The sequence below is a fragment of the Mizuhopecten yessoensis genome, unplaced genomic scaffold (assembly GCF_002113885.1).
Source record: "Mizuhopecten yessoensis strain PY_sf001 unplaced genomic scaffold, ASM211388v2 scaffold2995, whole genome shotgun sequence".
NCBI classification, from domain to species: domain Eukaryota; kingdom Metazoa; phylum Mollusca; class Bivalvia; order Pectinida; family Pectinidae; genus Mizuhopecten; species Mizuhopecten yessoensis.
Window position 1 is genome coordinate 1,089,419 of NW_018404823.1, and position 15,152 is coordinate 1,104,570.

Sequence of the window (15,152 nt, forward strand, 5' to 3'; positions counted from 1 at the left end):
ATATACTCGAAAATTGTGAAATTTAAAAACAGACAAACCGGTTGCTACGCATAAATGACAGGCCCCAGGTTCGGCTCTTGATAGATATGTTTATTCATAAGGAGTATATACGACTCAGTGACCACATACATTGTATACGCTGACAACCATATGTCTGGTATGTGTGTATACATTTGTAAACATTTGTACGTTAAACACCGGTGTGAGTCATATCCAAAATGGCGGAGGATCTCAACAAGGAAATGGAAATGCTTTGCATTAAATCAGTTGAGATTTTCATGGAAAAAGTAACGAAAATGATCCCTAGAGTGAAACTGAGGGACTATACTATGCAATCTTTTGGATGTGTACCTATGACCTACTTGGGAAGCCAGGCCGAGTGTATTCACGGTCTAAACTCGGACACAGATATAATGTACGAATGTCAGACAGTGAAAGTTGTACACAAACTCGAACAGGGACTAGATGCTTTACCGTATGGCTATGATGCTGTGGTGATACAAGACTCGACTGGGACACATGAAGGGTACACAAAGTTAAAACTATTCGACATCCAACGTGAAAAAGCGTTCGCGGAGATAAATGTATCATCTCTATGTATAGACGGGTTCCTTTCTATTGGTCTGGTGTCAAAATTCTGGAAAGATAGACTCGCAAGACGGGACCTGTTTCCTTCACATGGCATGCAGACAAGCCTTCATCAACACGGCCCTTGTATCACATTCAAGTATAGTGGGATGGAGAATCGGCTAGACACGGATATTGATTCCGTTTTTACTTTACAATGTGATTGGCCTGAACAGGCAAGAGAATGGTTCACAAGACAGAGGAACAGTAACTGGCCAAACCAAGAACTTAAACAAAAGATCAAAACCATAGGATGTCATCTTGTTCCTATAGGACATACTTTATCACTCCAAAGAGACATAGAATGGCGGATTTCATTTAACAAGCCAGAGCGAGAACTTGTGTGGTCTTTCAATGGTACTCAATTTGCATGTGTTGACTTCATGAAGATATTTTTTCACGTGAAGATCAGTCCAAACTTCCCCGATCTGTTCTCTTCATATTTTATCAAAACCGTTATGTTCTGGATGGTAGAGGATTCGGAACCAGATCTTTGGAAACCAGAAAACCTCTGCAGATGTTTAGAGGAATTACTTGGCCGCATCATCATTTGTGTTGGAAGAAAAGAAATCAGACATTTTTTCATTCCGTCAAACAACATTATTGACACAAAATCATCCGATGGACTTGATGCATTGCTGACAGAGTTGATTCAATTTCAAAAGTTGGGGCATGGAAAATGGAAACCCATCATGAAAGCAAGAATAGATGAAAGGGATGAAAATGATATATACTTTTATCACGTGAAAATCAACGCCTTGTCCACCGTTCGACATTACATAATTAACCTGCTTTCAACGTCAAACAACGAGAAATTTGGCATGTATCTTGCCCATATCAACCACAGCATCAAACAAGCTATTGGACAGAAGCTGTCAAATGATATATGGGAAATTTTTCAAGTGGAAATTGAAACCATTCAAAGATTGCATGAATACCTTCAGACTGACAAATCATTTGATGATACCGATATGGAACAAACTGACAAACAACCTCCATATAACAAATCGGGAACCTATGCCCAACTCACCAATTGGTTAGAGGGAGAGAAGAAGTGTTGTTTCAGATCTGGGCGATTAGAATTGGCAACATGGTATTTATATCAGGGAAGATATGTTGAGGCAAGGCAGGTAGTGGATGAGCTTTTGTCGAATTACAACAATACAATTGTTCACTATACATTCCACAACCGTGACAAAAAACCGAAGGATGAAGATTATGATATCAAATTTCCAAGACCAAGTTTCGAAGAAACTCTTCAAAAGTACATAATGTTCGACGTAGTTTTCTTGCCTGTGTTAAAGGCGGTATATCCAAAAACAATCCAAACGGTTATAGAGAACACTAGATCTGTTTTGTTTATCAGTCCAATGTTTTATAGTAATTTAGTAAAATTTCATAGTTTCAAGGATGAAGGGTCAACAGAAGCTGCCGCTGAGATCGCAAGTCAACTCATGGCGTCTGCCAAAGATGACCAAAATGAAACTATCCTAAAACTGGCTCTCGCGTGTAATGCAATGGTATAAAAGAGAGTAGTGAAATAGGTTTACTTGGGAGAGCATTGTAACAGCATAATAGTGGGCTACTTGAATAAAGTTTGCAATGAAAATGTCAACAGAGTCGAGACACTGACATATGCATTTTTAGTTTGTAAATCGCCGTGGTTTCAATGCTGTAAACACCTACTAAGTAGGTTATGCTAACGTGTACGTCTTTGATATGTGTATAAATGATATTTGCTTATGATGCTCAACGTTGTTTCTAAGCAATGTATAAATTGAAAAAAAAAGGTTTTCCCGAATTACAATGAATTAAAATAAAACAAGTCGTTATTTAACGACATCCCTTTGTGATATCCCTGAAGAAAGGGATTCGTATGACGATGTTTAATAATATCTGCAATTAATGTATCTGGTCGATAGCAGCTTGTCATGGCAAACCAACTTGCATTTTTTTTAGCTTTTAATACCCAAAGAGGGGTCGCTTAAGTATTGGAACTCAGTTAGAGATATCTTAAAGAATTAAAGATGTCTTTAATCTGAATAATGACGTGTACGTAAAACCAAAACCTCTAAAATACATAAATTCGTGACTAATACACGTTTTTGAGAACTGTACAGTAAGGTACATAATTTCATTTCAATTTCTTTCCAATTCTTATAATTTTCGGGTCTTAATGTCACCAGAAACCGGAGTACCCGGAGAAAACCTACGTGGTCTGGCAGGTGAGCCAATACCTTTTCATGTTCGATCGGGGACAAAAACACCGACCGTATTTGTGAAAGGCGAGTGCGCTATCTACTACGCCACCCAACCACCCACTTGCTATCGGCCATCGCTTTAACATGTATGTCTCAGCAGTTGGTGCAACACAATTGCTACGAACCTAGTAAATAACACCTACTAATACATAAATTGGTCCTTATTGTTCTGCAAGGAACTGACACCTCAAATATATCAAAAATAAGCAATAATGCACCGAAAAACATGTTTCGACTAATTAAATATCATAAAACTTTGAGGTGACGTTACGTTTTATTTTCTGCATTGCATGTAAGCCAAGTATCCTTTAGAGGTGTTTCGGTAGTGCACGATTATCCTAACGTCCACATCAATCTCTCTAACTTACTATTCCGTCTTTTCGTATTGCAGAGTTATCTGCTCTTGTGAGCAGGTATTGATTGTTACGTCATTTGTTTGTGAGAGTATCGTCATAGATTTTTGAGAAAACGACGTATTTTGTTTCACACAAACTAATAGCGTAACAATCAATACCTGCTCACAAGAGCAGATAACTCTGCAATACGAAAAGACGGAATAGAAAGGGGGGATATCCCGTTTTCATTAAATAAACTTTGGCGTAGAATACTTTTTTCTGTGTCCTTCATTCTTTAGAGTTTGACAAATTAATTTTTATTTGAAAGAAATATACCCAACTAGGTTCCCTTAAAAAATGGTAGTTACTCTTTTGTTTTTAATACATAAAATAGATCAAGACAAACAGATTGAAAACATGTAGTATGTCCAAATTATATCAATCGATTGTTGCTTATAATTGGTTGAATTTTCACAAAATACAAAAAGTGAAGTAACAAAGGATATGAATTTTCAACAAATTAAGTTGATTGAGCAAGAACCTTGCAAAATAAAATCCTGGTGTTGAAATGACGGTATTTAGATATTGGCCACACCAGAGTAAGAATTTCGATTCAAACAACTGAAAATTCTTTAATAATAAAATTATCATAATTTCTCTTATGGTAGCAGTGTACAGTAGCGTACGGTGGTCATGGTGATATTTTTGTACAATGAAAAACTCCTGTAATATTACATGTATCGAAATGAAATAAAAAATCAGCACTAAATTGGCATATATAGGATGAAGTGGACTATGTGGGCTTCATATTTAGATTTTTTTTATTCTAATCTGGTTTGAGACTACATTTTTGGCCAGCTGTTCATGTAGTCTATTTTTGTACTCAGCACATGTGTAAATATTGTGAAAAATCCAGTTGAACGAATTATGCGAAAACGTGCGTATTTTTGTTACCGAGTGGATGATATTTAATTCAAGACAGGTTTTAAGAAACAAATTACTACTTGCGTGGGTCAAATTTTGGGTTAAATTTGAGTTGTTTTGCATTTTGTGGTGTTTTTTGATGTGGTAACCATGGTTTTCACAAGTCCCAAATCTAGGGTAACACTTTTTGAAAAAAAATCATTCTTCTAAAACAAATGTATTCAAAATGTAGTGTATGAATATATATATATATATGTATGTGTGTTGTGCAGGATGAATCCACTATCCATGTTTATCAGAGACATGCCCTTTATTTTAAGGATCAGGCCATTTCTACTGTACTCTGCTACCTATGACTAACTTGGCCCTGTGTGCCAGTTTGGTGGACTTGTGTATCTATTCGTATGACAAGTAGCATTTTGGTCCTTTTATTTAAGTACTGTCAGTTTTACTGCTTATAATCAAGAAATATACATACTATCATTCTTTCTATGCAAACACGTGCATGCTATTATTTGTTGTCCAGAACATGATTCGATTTAATAATAGCATACATGTACGTGCAATGCGGGGTAACATAAGAATACGTTGATAATGATATTAAATACACGAATACTATGTTGATTACCAAGCCTGATAGTCTGGTGCACTTTACATAGCACGTACATTCTAACGATAGGTAGACTGCTGCCTATTGCGAAATCAGTTGATATATTTGGGCTTAGACGTAGTCCAACAATCTGTGAACAAAACGTTATCGTTTGCGTGGATAAACACTCCTTTATTGATAATTAAAGCTGTAGTTTTAGCAAAACGGTTCTTTGCATTTGAGGATAACCCGTTTGATTTTTTTTTATTTCAAAGAATAGGTCACTGCGCACATGATATAAATCGCTCTGTTGTGTACTCCGTTTAACAAACGTTTCGTCAGACTATTAGATAAAGGAAAATATATTTTTACATTACACTTCAATGGGAAACCACTTATCATTTCGTAGTTCTTGAGAGATAACAGTATTCACTGTTAAAATCAATATTCCAATCGCATTCTCGGACCGTTATTTCTTACGATTATGTGCAGAAATGAAAGATCTATGCTCAAAAGCTGTGAAAATATTTATGGAAAAAGTGACAAAAATGATCTTACGCCAGAAATTGGTAAATTATGTGATGAAAAACATAGCAAAAATACCTATGTTCATATCCGGCAGTAGAGTCGAGTGCATTCAAGGTCTAAATTCTGATACCGATATCATATATGAATCGACAACTATCGTGGCAACAGCTAACACTGAACAAGCCAGGAGTCTACTACCTGACGGTGAACATCAGGAAATTCCACTATGCAAAAACTGCACCAAACGTGACTACGACGCTATTGTTGTAATGGATACATTACATTTAAGTATGACGCTTATATATAATTTTAGCAAATACAACTGAATTAGAATAAAACTAGTCGTTATTTCGTGTGAGCCCTGTCTGGTATCTCTGTAGGTAGGGATTCGTGCGACGGTGTTTAACTATCTGCAATGTTCCCGGCGGATAGCAGCTTGTCATGGTAACTTACACCTACACGTTTACACAAAGAGGGGTCCCAAACATATTAGGGCTCAAATAGAGATATCTAAACGAGTTAAAGATGTCTTGTATAATTTAGTTATAGAGCTATCTTTGAAAGAATAATAAATATGTCCTTAAACAGAATTATGATATACGTAAAACCAAAACTACTGAAATACAAAAGTTCGCGACTAATACACGTTTTTGAGAACTGTACAGTAAGGTACATAACTTCATTTCGATTTCTTTCCAAATCTTATAATTCTCGGTCTTAATGTGACCAGAAACAGGAGTACCCGGGGAAAACCTACGTAGTCTGGCAGATGAGCCCATACCTGCTCACGTTCAATCGGGGAGACGAACACCGGCCGTATTCGTGTAAGGCGAGTGCGCTATCTACTGCGCCACCCAACCACGCACTTGCTATCGGCCATCGCTTTAACATGTATTCTCTGCACAATTGGTACGAACCTAGTAAATAACACCGAATAATACATAAATTGGCACTGATACTGACACCTCAAATATATTAAAAATAAGCAATAATTCACCGAAAAACATGTTTCGACTAATTAAATATCATTAGATAAAACTAAGAGGTGACGTTACGTTTTATTTTCTGAATTTTATGTAAGCCAAGTGTCCTTTAGAGGTGTTTCGGTAGTGCACGATTATCCTAGCGTCCACATCGATCTCTCTAACTTACTATAGAAAGAAAGGGGATATATCACATTTTCATTAAATAAACACAAGTCCCAAATCTGGGGAAACGCTTTTTGAAAAAATGTCATTCTTCTAAAACAAATGTATTCAAAATGTAGTTTATATACATATATATATATATGTAGTTGTGTTGTGCAGGATGAATCCACTATCCATGTTTATCTGAGACATGCCCTTTATTTTAAGGATCAGGCCATTTCTACTGTACTCTGCTACCTATGACTAACTTGGCCCTGTGTGCCAGTTTGGTGGACTTGTGTATCTATTCGTATGACAAGTAGAATTTTGTTCCTTTTATTTAAGTACCGTCAGTTTTACTGCTTATAAACAAGAAATATACATATTATCATTATCTGTATGCAAACACGTGCATGTTGTTATTTGTTGTCCCGATCATGATTCGATTTAATAATAACATGCATATACATGCAATGCGAGGTAACATAAGAATACGTTGATAATGATATTAAATACACATACATTATGTTGATTACTAAGCCTGCTAGTCTGGTGCACCACTAAAAAGCGCATAAATTCTAACGGTAGACTGTCTGTTGACATACTTGAGCTTAGACGTAGTCAAAAAATCGATACATCGTAACAAGCATTTTTTTCTGTGAACAAAACGTTATTGTATGCGTGGATAACACTCATAAATTCGTAGTTGTTGAGAGATAACAGTATTCACTGTTAAAATCAATATTCCAATCGAACTTTCGGACTGTTATTTCTTATGATTATGTGCAGAAATGGAAGATCTATGCACAAAAGCTGTGAAAATATTTATGGAAAAAGTGACAAAAATGATCTTACGCCAAAAATTGGTAAATTATGTGATAAAAAATATAGGCCAAATACCAATGTTTATATCCGGCAGCAGAGTTGAGTGCATTCAAGGACTAGATTCTGATACCGATATCATATACGAATCGAAAACTATCGTGGCAACAGCTAACACTGAACAAGCCGGGAGTCTACTACCTAGCACCAAACGTGACTACGACGCTATTGTTGTTATGGAAACATCAAATACACACGCTGGCTATACAAAAGTGAAGGTGTTTGATATCAATCAAAACCTGTCTCAACCCCAGATAGATGTTATGTCCCTTTGTCCCGATGATGCAAAATTCGTCTCCAGTGAACAGGTATCACAATATTGGAAGAAGGAAATAGCAAAAGGTGTCATATTCCCATCTCATGGTATGTATAAAGAATATCAACCTCATGGACCGTGTACAACATTCAAGTACGGTGGAATAATGCAGATCTACGATATAGACACACTCTTTTCCTTGAAATGCAAATGGCCGGAAACAGCCACAAAATGGTTAACAGAACACCGCAAGTGTAAATGGCCTGATCAGAACACTTTAGCGACGATTGAGTCAATGGGCTGTAGTTTGGTTCCCATAGGACACGCCTCCTCCTCCGAAAAGGGCTTAGAATGGAGAATATCCTTTAACAAGGCTGAGCGAGAGCTTGTGTGGTCTTTCAATGGTACTCAATACGCGTGTATTGACTTTATGAAGATTTTTTTTCACGCAAAAATCAGCCCAAAGTTTCCAGATGTTTTTCCATCATACTTCATCAAAACAACTATGTTTTGGATGATAGAGGAAACAGCATCTGAAATGTGGAGACCGGAAAATCTATCGGAGTGTCTGGAAGAGTTGTTGAACAGACTAATTACTTGTATTGAGGAAAAGAAAGTAAGAAATTATTTCATTCCGTTGAATAACATGATGGACACAAGATCCACATTGGATTTGGAAAATCTTCTTTCAGAATTGAGGATGTACAAACAACTCGGACCCGACAAATGGACAGAAATTATCAAGTTAAGAGTAGATGAAGTGGATGAAAATGACATATATTTGCACCACGTAGAAATCAATTCCCTGTGTGTTGTTCGCCATATCACTATGACCACCCTTGATACTATGGAACCAGACACATTTTGTTCAAAATTAAAAAACATAAATGACCATTTGGAACGAGCTATAGGCCTACGTTTTTCACAGAATACTTGTTTGAACTTACAAAGTGAAATAGGAACAATTCATGAGCTTCAAAGCTTCTTCTTGTCAGGAGAAGACACGGATAAGGCGAGAGATAATCTTCAACCTTTACTTCAAAAGCAAGCCGATACGACCTTCTGTTGTGGTCGAATGATGCTAGCTACGCTTCATTTATATCAAAAATCATATAGCGAAGCACAAGCTATTGTTGAAGATGTCATCAGAGGCTACACCAACAAAGTGGTTCATTACACGTTCCATAACAGAGACAAGACTCCGAAAGACGAAGACTATGCCGACATGTATCGCACAAAATCAAGTACTTTTCATGAAACGTTAAAGCGTTTCATAGCGTTTGATATAGCATGTCTTCCCATTTTGAAAAAGTTTTACCCAAAAGCTGTTGGGAGCGTGATGCAGAATACTGATTCGGTTTTGTTCATCAATCCTTTGTTCTATGCTCATGTCATACATTTGCATTGCTGTGTTGCATCTGGGAATCTCACTAGGGCATCTCAGGTAGCTGATGATTTGGTCTCATTCATGACAAAAAAATCCAAAATCATCCGACAGACATCGGACACTTCTTTATATCATATAGCAAGGGAGTGTCTAAAGATGGTTGGCAGGTCTGAAGAAGACATTGCATCTATTATCAACCCATTTGAAGGTACGGTGATATTATTTTATTAAACTTGTAGTTCACATAAAATTATTAGGCTTGCCTAAGTCTGCTTTGAAATTATATATTATTAGACTTTACATGTAAACATTTTGTACATGGGAAAAACCAGAGTTTGTAGCTATTTTAATACACTGTTGCTAGGTACAAATTATACGAAATATCATAATCAAGCTATAACGCACATGCACTTTCAGATCACCAATTTTTATACCCAGTAGTGTCAAGCGCAGTATAAGACTGCCTTCTGATACTGATAGCAAACATCGGTATGCAACGGTATATGAATCGACAACAGACGTGACAGCAGTTAGTTAATACTCGACAAGCTAGAAATTTACTTCTGTAACCTGGCTGTGTTAATAACATAAATGAATTTTCAACGAAAACAAACACATTCTGACTAGGTGCATACATCTAGTACACACCTCGCAAATATTTATGATATCAGTATTCTTGTGTGATCAGTAGCCCACAAACTTCCTCTTTTTACGGACGGGTCGATATTCAATTGTCATTTAGATTAATAGATACATGTGTGGTTTAGTACATATACCAGTAACGTTATTTTCGTTAATATTCGTCATTTTCTTTCCCTAATTAAAACATGTTTTTGCTGTTTTTATCGGTAAAATGTACTAACATAACTAATTGATAGTGCAAACCTAAGTAAGTTATTCTTTTAGTTACCGAGAAATACATACGCGCTGTTTAACACATGTAGCAGGTATCACGGCGGTATTATCATTCAATGTAATATAAAAGCTATTACGATATTTTATTGATAGTATAGTATCAAAAAACCGATGTCCTAGTATTTGGTAAATGATGGTTGATGATAATGAGATTGCATATCGTCAATCGCGTTTTCCCCCCAATAACCCTATTCCTGTACTATAAAAATGTATGTGCATAGAAGGTGGAATTCAAAGAAATTATGAATACACGATGCAATAATGTTGTCATGATTAATACATACTTTAACAGATAAAGGGAGATTACTGTTACAGAAGAAATACTATTGTACATTTCTCGGGACCCTATATACTTATTTGAAACTATACAGAATTTTTTGTAGCTATTCATGACTGCATATCGAAAAATGAAGTTTTATTTCAATGATAACATTTTCGAATTATCATACGAATATTTTCATTTTACAGTGATACTGGATTAATTTGCCTCCTGGATGCACTGGCTGGATACGGCACTAGCTGATGATAGATATCATGTCGTTTACCGTGAAAAGGATCTGGTTGTACCACAGACTACAACCTTCTGTATCACAAAAACAATATCGACCACAAGTACTATCTTGGAACATACTGATGACAACGACTTCTGTATATTTTGGATAATACAATACATGCGTGTTTACATGTAAAACATACTGTTAGTCAAACAGTTACAAAAAACTCTAATGGTGGATTCGAAAATTGAGAGTAAAAAAGTAATATATATTGCGATACAAATATAATAGAAATACAAATTAAACCTCGTTATTTAAAACCATTTGCAATGCTATAGTTTGGAGATATAAATGGCATTGGCAATACAGTATATAGAGAAAACATTTAAAAGGATTGTTTAAAAAGAAACAAAAAGGGCATATCTATGTTGAGGGTATTTGAGATGAAGTAAAACAAGGGAAATGTAGATAAACCAAAATATATTACTATCACAGTGTTATAAGCAAACTTATACCAATGCCATCAGTGTTTCTCCTTTAGCATCTGAAATCGTGAGGCCATTGTATACAGGGCCAATCAATAAGGTAACGTTAGGAAGCTTCGGAAATATCCATTTTACTGGCGATACAAACACTTCCAAATCTTAAATATCATAGATCACCAATTCCCATAACTTTGTTATGCTAACATAAACGAAATAGACGGATTCTTTTTCATGCTGATATGCAGCCACCACGAACACATTCATAATGTTAAACTTACCTAAGCTGGCTTCATTAAAGATATAACCGATTTTCATTTATTCCGGAAACAAACAAACGTTCAATACCTATTTTACAAATGACTGAAATTTGAAAAAAAAACAATTGTCCGCTTATTATACGACATAAAAAAGATATTTCCTTTTGCGATTGCAAAATATATCATACTTCATGAGATATTTTAATCGAATGTTATAACATGGTGCATATTTGTGTAAGCATGACACTGCCACCAATATACAAATGAACTATGTAACAATGACAGACACACATTGGTAGGGACCTATATTGGTGATTTCAGTTTCATTCTGACGTCACAATGGTACGTTAGCTACATGAATCACATAGAAATGAAAATAGATTTTAATTTTGCTGTCAATATGAAATGAACTACATCTAATTAAAAAAAAACATTATTTTGCGTCACAACAGTGAACCACGATGACAAAGGCAATATGAATGCTTACTCATTAAATAAAGGTCAGTGACTATTACCTGAAAGAAGTTCGCTGCTTCATTGTTTTGTATTACAGTAATCACGCGGAAGTTGTAAAGCCTTTATTTCGATAAACATTCCAACTCAAAATGTTTTGAAAGCATATCAAAAAGAGGTTTTACATTTTAAAATCCTCCAATCGAACTGTCCTGGTATTTCATATGAACTGTTAGATTAATCGGGAACCAGTCATCGTTAAATTTGAACAATGATGACTAATTTGCCTTTGTCGACTTCCGGGAAAGGTATGAATTACAAAAAAAATCCTTTTCATAGTTCCATCTAAATGTTTCAAAAATAAAAATAAACTACGCCTAATGATAAGCTGTTTTGAAAGTAAACATAAGGGTTGAAATGTATTTTAAAACATTTCTTTTTTTCCTCTTCTTGATAATGGCAAATCTTCATAATCACTGAAGTTTTATTTCAATGCCATAAGCTGGTTAAAAAGTGAAACAGAAGGTGTTTTTGTTTCTGTATTTTTGTTGATTTTTTTTGTTTGTTTGTGTAACTATGAGTCCAATACACGGTTTTGTGCACACTTCTGAAGTATCTTTTTTAATGCAACTGCTGCAAGCCATAATAAGATGTTTGAATTGTAATCCATATTTAAATCTTCACATATAATTTAAGTGTTGTATACATGTGTTATAATGAAGTTTCTATATTGCAGTATAGTAAAGTACATATAAAATGTGCTGAAAAGACTGACACGTTTAAACGTTATTAATTAACTTTTATTGTTATTTTAGTGTGAATAATAAAACAATAAAATTATACTTATTTCTGTTCTTACGTCATTGCTACATGACCAAGGCCATTATCTAAGATAGATGAAATGATGAAACCCAACGTCATTGAAACCGATTTTTTTATACACCGGCCAACATAATCGTTTCTGCCATATTCGGTTCAGATAAGATACAATTTAGTACAAAATTACATTTTTCGCCAGCCACATACTTTACTTAAATTAAGTCAGAATATTCAACGCAATGAATTGTAGCATAAATATAAACGACGCAGTAAAGGTAGGGTTCAGCTTAGATAAAGATTTTATCGTGTCAAATATCTGTACCAAGCTATGACCAAATATCTCGCTTGACAATCCCTCTTTATCGTTTATCAGTAGTTACGAGTAGTATGCGATACATTAAGATAACTGAACCCCGATCATGTATGACTGTAGATTAGTTTATATACCTCATTGTTTACCTTTTAATTGTTTAAAATTTTTAAGGGATCGTATTGATTTTGTGAATATGTAAAAACCAGAAAATAGCACACAAGTCTGGGATCTGTCTGTTACAATAATTTTAAATATGAGGAAATCCTGAAGTGTGATTTTTAAATAAACATAATGATGACAATTTGTTCTAAGGTAATGATGATGACGTCAGTGTTCATTGGTAATCAGAACCGATATAACCATAATATTCAGGTAATAAGAATATGCCGAGGAGTGGCTGTAATATCACGACTGAGGAAAGGATAGTTAACAGTTTTGATATGAAAGTCATCATGTATGTAAGAGAATCTGGAAATGAGATGACTATTATTTCTATCCTATAGAGAAATGTCAGAATATGAGGCTGAAGAATAGAAGCTTGTGGTATGTATCTTTCATTGCAAGTACTAAGATACCATTGGAGAAAGTGTATAGGGTTATTTTATTTACTGGGACAATGTTGCGATACTTGGACTGATAAAATGTTATATTTCTGTCTTGAGACCGATACATATGGCTACTTTTTTCTTCCTTTTACCTCGTAAATATCGACGTATTAAGAAACTCTTTAAACATTATAGAGAACTTACACACATTAAGAGCTGTCTGAGTATATAATGAATCAGTTACAATTGCATAACATCAATCGTATTAATTTTAGCACCTGGAATGTTATTCGTGATACAGTCGATAGATTACCTTTGCACTTCATCGGCCAAAGAAGTGTGTATATTATCAAATTGTGGAACGAATGGGGGGATTAACATTGTTTGGATTTTCTACAATTTGCATCCTGTTTAAATAGTATGGGTAACAATCTACGACGTTATAGCAAGCTGAAACATTCCCATAAATCGTTATTTAAGCAGAGAAATATTATGTGTCAAAAGTATACTTTTGTAATGTTTAACATTATCAGAACGATCGAACCTCATTCATGTAAAATCTGGAAATTCATCCACAAATAGTTGTCCTTGGGAAATTACCTACATAGTCGCACAACATAAACAATCTATGAAGAAACAATGAAAGACCTGTCAATTAAAGATAATGAACAATGGAGCTTGTTACCCTGTATCAGCCGTCACCATCACTGCGGTCGGAGTCAGAATCTTTGTTGTGTGTCCCAAAATCTCGTACTGTGACCTACGGAAACATTTGCTTTGGGAGGGTTTCGGCTACGTTGTGCAATAGCTTAACTTGCTATTAGAAAGTCAAATACCCTGGCCAAGTTCAAGAGGGACATCAAAACTCACCTCTTCACGTCTGCATTTTAGAATCTTTGCAAAGACGTCATGTAAATACCACCCTTTTATTTGTTCAATTATGTGCACATTGCTTGCTTAAATGTATAAAAGTGATTGTAAGCCTTTGTTTTTTGTTTTCACAATTATAACCATTATTATTATCCATATGTTGTAAAGCGCTTTAGAGTAATTTTACAAATTATATAGGGCGCTATATAAATGTTGTATATTATTATTATTAATAACAACATAGATTGTATACATAAGCTTTGTAGATAGGATTTTGGTTACTTATTGGATGTGGACGAGTATCTGGAGATACATTCAAAAATATCTCTTAATGCTCTCCTTTCTTCCTGGTCATACAGTAATATGTTATTATTCGTAATTCTTCACGTATTGATTGATGCACATGCAGGTCTATTAAATAGTGATAACAGCGTCCAACATGTGATATTAGACCCTGGTAGTGTCAGTGGATCCTAGATAGAGTTACGTTTATGTCAAGGTGTTTAGATTCTATATCGGGTAGTATAAAAATATAATGTTAACATAATTGAAATACAAAGTCTTTAATTATCACGAATCAGGCATATGAAAATATTGTTTTATATGGCATTGCCTGTTATTTTCTAAACTATCAATTGCAATCTGTCGACTCACAGTTGAATATATTGACACCATGTACAATTATAGCAAGTACCTTAAATACTTGCATGTTTGGATTTTACTCACGGATATATGTCGGCATACTTATTCGTTTTTGAGGAATACGAAGTGAACACAACGAAACCTAGCTTCGATATCCAAAAATAGGGTACCGATACGAATTTGTCACTGTAATGAAAACAAATCACAGCGAGGATACAGGCAGTTGTCTCAGGGATTTGGAAGAAACCTCCTTGATGACTCTTATCTTTACCATTAGAATGTAAAGTGTATCAAACAGATGGTTAATAAATATCATCCGATTTTATCCTCTGCTTAATATGTTGTGTACAGGCTACTAATGATTAGATTAACTGACAATGCAATTTATTGGTCATCTATTGTTTCTGTTAGCAGGAAAATATTTTAACAACAACAACATGAAA

The 15,152-nt window shown here is 35.0% G+C and overlaps 2 protein-coding genes across 2 annotated transcripts; both read left to right on the top strand.

The window, feature by feature from the left end:
• The first annotated feature begins 218 nt into the window (after nt 1-218).
• LOC110446791 lies at nt 219-2,153 on the top strand. The gene has a single exon (XM_021492110.1). The coding sequence runs from the start codon at nt 219-221 to the stop codon at nt 2,151-2,153; it is 1,935 nt and encodes a 644-aa protein (XP_021347785.1).
• A 4,962-nt stretch (nt 2,154-7,115) lies between these two features.
• LOC110446761 lies at nt 7,116-11,799 on the top strand. Its single transcript, XM_021492058.1, has 2 exons — nt 7,116-9,124; nt 10,300-11,799. The coding sequence occupies exons 1-2, from the start codon at nt 7,183-7,185 to the stop codon at nt 10,311-10,313; spliced, it is 1,956 nt and encodes a 651-aa protein (XP_021347733.1). The 5' UTR covers nt 7,116-7,182; the 3' UTR covers nt 10,314-11,799.
• The last annotated feature ends 3,353 nt before the right edge of the window (nt 11,800-15,152 follow it).

Bases quoted from the DNA above. Each gene is read 5' to 3' on its own strand.
- LOC110446791 (XM_021492110.1), top strand. From the start codon at position 219: ATGGCGGAGGATCTCAACAAGGAAATGGAAATGCTTTGCATTAAATCA.
- LOC110446761 (XM_021492058.1), top strand. From the start codon at position 7,183: ATGGAAGATCTATGCACAAAAGCTGTGAAAATATTTATGGAAAAAGTG.